The sequence below is a fragment of the Musca vetustissima genome, unplaced genomic scaffold, assembly GCF_032173495.1.
Source record: "Musca vetustissima isolate MV318-11 ecotype Yass unplaced genomic scaffold, APGP_CSIRO_Mvet_v1 utg12562, whole genome shotgun sequence".
Taxonomy (NCBI): domain Eukaryota; kingdom Metazoa; phylum Arthropoda; class Insecta; order Diptera; family Muscidae; genus Musca; species Musca vetustissima.
The window spans coordinates 27,404-32,782 of record NW_026883811.1 but is presented as its reverse complement, the minus strand read 5'-3'; the positions used below and the strand labels follow the sequence as shown (position 1 = coordinate 32,782).

Genomic DNA, 5,379 nt, shown 5'->3' with positions numbered 1-5,379 from the left:
TCAAGGATGACGCCTATAATTTTCGGTGACGATCACATAATTATATTGTGATGAAGTGGACCGAAAACTTAAATTTTTGTGTTTTTTCGAGTCGATCTATAGGCTCCAATGGGAATAAGAAGATCACAACACAAGGGAGGGGAATCTGGACAAGAAATTAGAAGGGCTATACTGAACATTATTAATACTTGTCGGCCTCTAGTTGGTCCAGATGGTTCAAATATCGCGAAATATTGCCCAATCTCAGAATATAAATCCACGGAAAGTTAGTTTTTCGTAGAAGTTGTGTAGAGTATCATATGGTCGGCCCCGTCCGACTATACAGCTCCGGCCACTTTTCGTTTTTTTTTTTTTTTTTTTTTGATCAGGATAAAATTTTATGTCGATATATGCAGGTTCTTCTGTCAGTCTGTCTTTCAGTTCGTCTTTACAATCACGAAAGAGATCGCAATTATTAAGATAGAGCTCTGAAATTTTGCACAGTCAATGCTACAGCTCTTAGGATGTTTGGTATTCAAATTGGGATATATCGGTCCACGTTTTGATGTAGGCTCCATATAACAGTACTATCCAATATTCGAAATTTTGGATACTTTTTTCCAATCGAATTGACTGTAATTTGTTATTTTGGGTTCTCATTGTATATATTACCTCCGTACCAAAAGTTATTAATACTGACCTAAATTTCAGGGTAGCCCCCATGTAACGGAACCTCAAGTATTCGTTTTCTTTTTTTTTGGATTTCTGACATGTTTTCCAACCAACTTGGCTGTAATTTGGTATTTTTTGTTTCTCATTGAATAACACGTATCCGTACCAAAAAAATTTAATATTGACGCCAGTTTCAGGGTATCCCCAAATTTATAAACCATTCAGCCCACTGTGGTATGGGGTATTATGTCTTTGTGGATATGTTTGTAACAGGCATCAGGAAGCGAGATAGACACATTTTTAATTTTGAGAATATGCATAGAATCACTTTCTGAGTGATTTATGCATGTCCGTAAATAAAGTACAGGTCGCATTTATAATCCGAATTGAATGAAATTTGGCACAGATCATTTATTTGGTCCTGGGGCTAACCCCAATGAAATTGGGAAAATCGGTATATATTGGGAAATTTTGATATAGCTTCCATATATATTTTCGTCCGATTTAATGAATACGGTGCATCATAGTCCCTATATATATCTTTTGATTTGCACGAAATTTGGCATAGCTTATTGAAATATGTCTACAATAATGACATAGACATAGCTCCCATATATTCGTCCGATTTAATGTAAATGGTCCACCAAAGACTCTATAAATCTCTCAATTTGCAAGAAATGTGGCATAGCGTACTGAATTGAGTCCAGAATGATGTGTGCGAAGTTTCGTAAAAACCGGTTCAGATTAAGATAATGCTACCATATATATTTTCGTCCGATTTTATGTAAATTGTGGACTAAAGACCCAAAGTGTCTCCGATTGGCACAAATTTTGTATAGTGTACTGAAATTAATATAAATTAATCGCTGGCAAGTTTCTTTATAATCGGTTCAGATTTAGGTATAGATTAACATAATTCGGAATGTCCGATTTGGGCTAAATATGCACCGTTTTGTTTTGTGATTTGTTGCCTTTTTAAAGATGACTTCATAATGCCTCTCTAATAGAAGTCCTGATGTTTATTTGCAAAAAACCCTAGTAGTGATTTTCACAATCCTCCCTAGATTTTTATCATTAAAGAAATTTTGCAATGCAAAAAAAGATGATAATCTCTGGACTGTATGGCGGCTGTATTAAAACTTTCTGGCTAGTCCCTGTGGATGTGTGTGTCTAAGCGTTGTCCTGGTGGAACACGACACCTCTCCTGTTGGCCAATTCTGGTCGTTGCCGGTCAATTTTTATCTTCAAACGGTCCAGTTATTGACAGTAGAGATCAGAATTTAGCGTTTGGCCATATAGAAGAAACTCATAATAAATAATCCCCTTCCAGTCCCACCAAATGCATTGCAGAACCATCCTGGCCGTTAGTCCTGGTTTGGTGCTTCATTGCTCTTTAGAAAAATGCTGCCTAGATCGCACAGGGTTATCGTATGTGATCCATTTCTTATCACCAGTCACCATCCGTTTTAGCAATGGGTCTATCTCATTCCATTTGAGCAAGGCTTCGGAGATGGAAATTCGATCCATCCAATTTTTTTCTGTTAATTGGTGTGGCACCCAAACATCGAGCTTATTTTCGAATCCAGCTTTGTGTAAATGTTTTAAAACAGTTTTATGGTCGATTTTTAGCTCCTGGGCAATGTTACGCCTGCTAACATGCCGGTCAACTTCGATCATTTCTCCGATTTGATCGACATTTTCGACGACCGGCCTAATGGATTTCTTTTTCCCCAACATTTTTCGTTTCGATTTTAGTTAAATGGTGCACCAAACTTTATAGTAGAGTGTTCCTGCCTTCGCTCAAACCAAAACGATTTTCACTTATTTCATTTTGTGTTTGTTGTTACTTGACTATAAGAAAAATAGTTCAAAAGACAAGGAAAATGTTGTTGTTATTTTTATTTACTTTTGTTGCCGAATATAAACACTCGCCGATGCTGAAGAAGAAAATGAGGATGATGACGACAACTTGGGGTTGATGATGATGCCGGAGAATAATGATGACGATGTTGTTGATGCCATCGCCACGAACAATGAGAACGTTCAGTGGGTGTGAGTGTGTGCGTGCGTACGTGTATATTTCGGAGGATGATGTTCTGATGATGCTCCAATGGTGTGGTGGTCTATCCGATGATGATGGTGGCACATAGAAAAATGCTGCCTCTCTTACCGCTTCATTGACTTGTGCATTTTACGGCATTATATCGCCATGGCATGATCAGTGAAATTGAAAAAAATAAAATCAAAATAAATTCAGTTCCTCCATCTGCTGTGATCAATTGTGTTGGGATTGTGGTTTTTTAGGTTTTCACTTGTCGTTTTTTCTTTCTCTTCGCTCTGTTTGGTAGTGAGACGTACGTCTCTGCTCTGATTTTAGTTATGGCCGCCGCCTGATTGCTGCTGATACGCAACGTGACCATAATCGAGAGATTTAGTGAAATCAATGAATGCTAAAGGCAAAGATGAACGCGCGGCAAAATTGTGAAGAGCAAAAGTAGATTTGGAAAATATATGTTGAAAAAGAAAAAATAAAAAAAAATATTGAATGAAAAAATAAATTGAAAATTCTGATAATAAAAAAATAAATAAAAATCAAAAAAATTAATATTTATTTTGCTTAAAAAATTGTGTAAATTTTATGTTGCTAATATTTTTTATTGCTGTTTATAAAAGCTTGTGTGTCTGTTTTATTCTTTATGTGAAATGACAACGAAATATTCCCCTTAAGAGAAAAGGGAAAAATTAAAAAAATGAAATTTTTTATAAATAAAAAATAACAACAAGTATTTATTATAATTAAAAAATAACCAAAAATTTTAATAAATTAAAAAAAAATAACAACAAATAATTCAAATAAATTAAAAATACAAAAGTGTGTTGAAAGTGAAATCTCTTTGAAATTTATGTGAAATAAATGTATATGAAAGAAAAAGCAAATCACAACGAAACCCATATTTTTGCCATTATGAAAAAGTGTTCTCAACGAAAATAGTCCCCATCGAAATACCAAAAAAAAAAAATTGTGTTTTTGTCATCACCAACAAAAAAGAAAAAAAGCTACGCAAAAAAAACGAAAATATTTCCCCAACCAATTTAGTTTTACCCGTTGTGCTAAATTTGTTTTCTCCGAACCGAAGAACGAAATAAAGAAATGTCCAATATTGTTATGCCCGAAATCTTAGTCATCTCTTGAGAGATATTTTCCGTAGCGTTTGGTGTTTTTCACGTTTTTATTTTTCGCTCAGATGTTTTACTCGTGTTTTTTTTTTCAAATGACACAAGCAAATTTTCCAACAACTGTTGGCTGTCAATTTTAAGGAATTTTTGTTTTGTGTCATCTTCGGTTTCGTTGTGCGTGTTCGGCATCGTATTGCTTTTTTTCTGAAAACTTTTCGTTTTGTTTTTCAATAATTTTTTAAAATTTTGTTGTTGTTTTTGTTACATTAACTCGAAATAGTTGAAAACGGTTTTATTTTTAAACTGCAGAAAATTAAATCATTGTAAACAACGAAGAGTTCATTGGCGTTCCACACACAACTCGGCCGATGACTATACATGCATGGAACGACGCAGCAATATTAACGACACAACAATCTATGGTGTTGCAGCCAAACAACACAATCCAACTCCATCGAACACAAACGCATCGACACCACCTCTATACACACCATTGGCCACAACCGCATCCATCACACTGGCACCCACGCCCTTATCCCTTTGTGCTGCTGTTGAAGATATGGCGGCATCAGCGTCACCGTCCGCATCTTCGTATCCCCTAATGAGAGCGGCAACAGCAAATGCCACATTTCCCCATGCCAGCGCAGGTGGGGGTAGTCTTGGCAGCGGCGACAGCAACAGCAGCCTTAGCTGCTGTGCCAGCAACAACAGCAGTAAACAAAATCTAAACAACAGTTCATTAACACTGCCAGCATCGCCGGTGCCTTCGGCGGATTATAATAACAGCACCATTACGAACACCACCCCGTCAATGGCATGTTTTTCTCCAAATTCAACAACAACAACAACATCTTCATCGTACAATACAGCAAATGCAATGCCGGCATTTATGCCGTATAGCAATAACAACCACAACAACACAAACACCACCAACAATTTTAATAATAACAATGGCAACAACAACATGCGGGACAGTTCGTGTTCCAATCCAAACAAACAATGTGTTTTTAATTTAACCAATTCACCACCCATTACACCCGAACCGTATCCCTATCGTAAATCGCTATCGTTCTCCACACCGATATCAACGACTACAACTCGTCCAAAAATAACTCGCAATTCTAGCCGACATAGCTTGGGAAATTATGCCGTAACACCAGCATCAATGACAGCATCAAATACTGGACATCATCATCATCCACGACGTAGTAGCCTCTGGCCTGAGGCATTAATGATAAATACTCGGAATTTTGCAACAAAGGATACTGAAAGGCGTACATCGAATTTGACGGTATGTAAAATGTTTGGATTCAATAAAAAAGCGAATATTACAACAACAAAAAAATTACTAATTTTTATTATCATGGGTATTTTCTTCTGGTTATAATCTAGAATGTGGGCGTGTTATTGGGTCCTACGGCTGTAACAAAAACGAAGTTTTGATCCCAGGCCGAGCGCGTTTTATAAAATAGATACTGGAATTAGTTATGTGTTTGTCTGAACATTCGACAAAATCCTAATACAGTCCTGATTCTCGCCAAGGTGATACAT

At 36.5% G+C, this 5,379-nt stretch overlaps 1 protein-coding gene across 1 annotated transcript; it reads left to right on the top strand.

The window, feature by feature from the left end:
* Positions 1-4,387: 4,387 nt before the first annotated feature.
* LOC133330808 (uncharacterized) lies at positions 4,388-5,119 on the top strand (the record flags this gene model as incomplete). The annotated part of the gene is made up of 2 exons (XM_061539215.1): positions 4,388-4,722; positions 4,804-5,119. Coding segments are annotated over exons 1-2 (651 nt in total), but the record flags the coding sequence as incomplete, so codon positions are not given.
* Between the last annotated feature and the right edge of the window lie 260 nt (positions 5,120-5,379).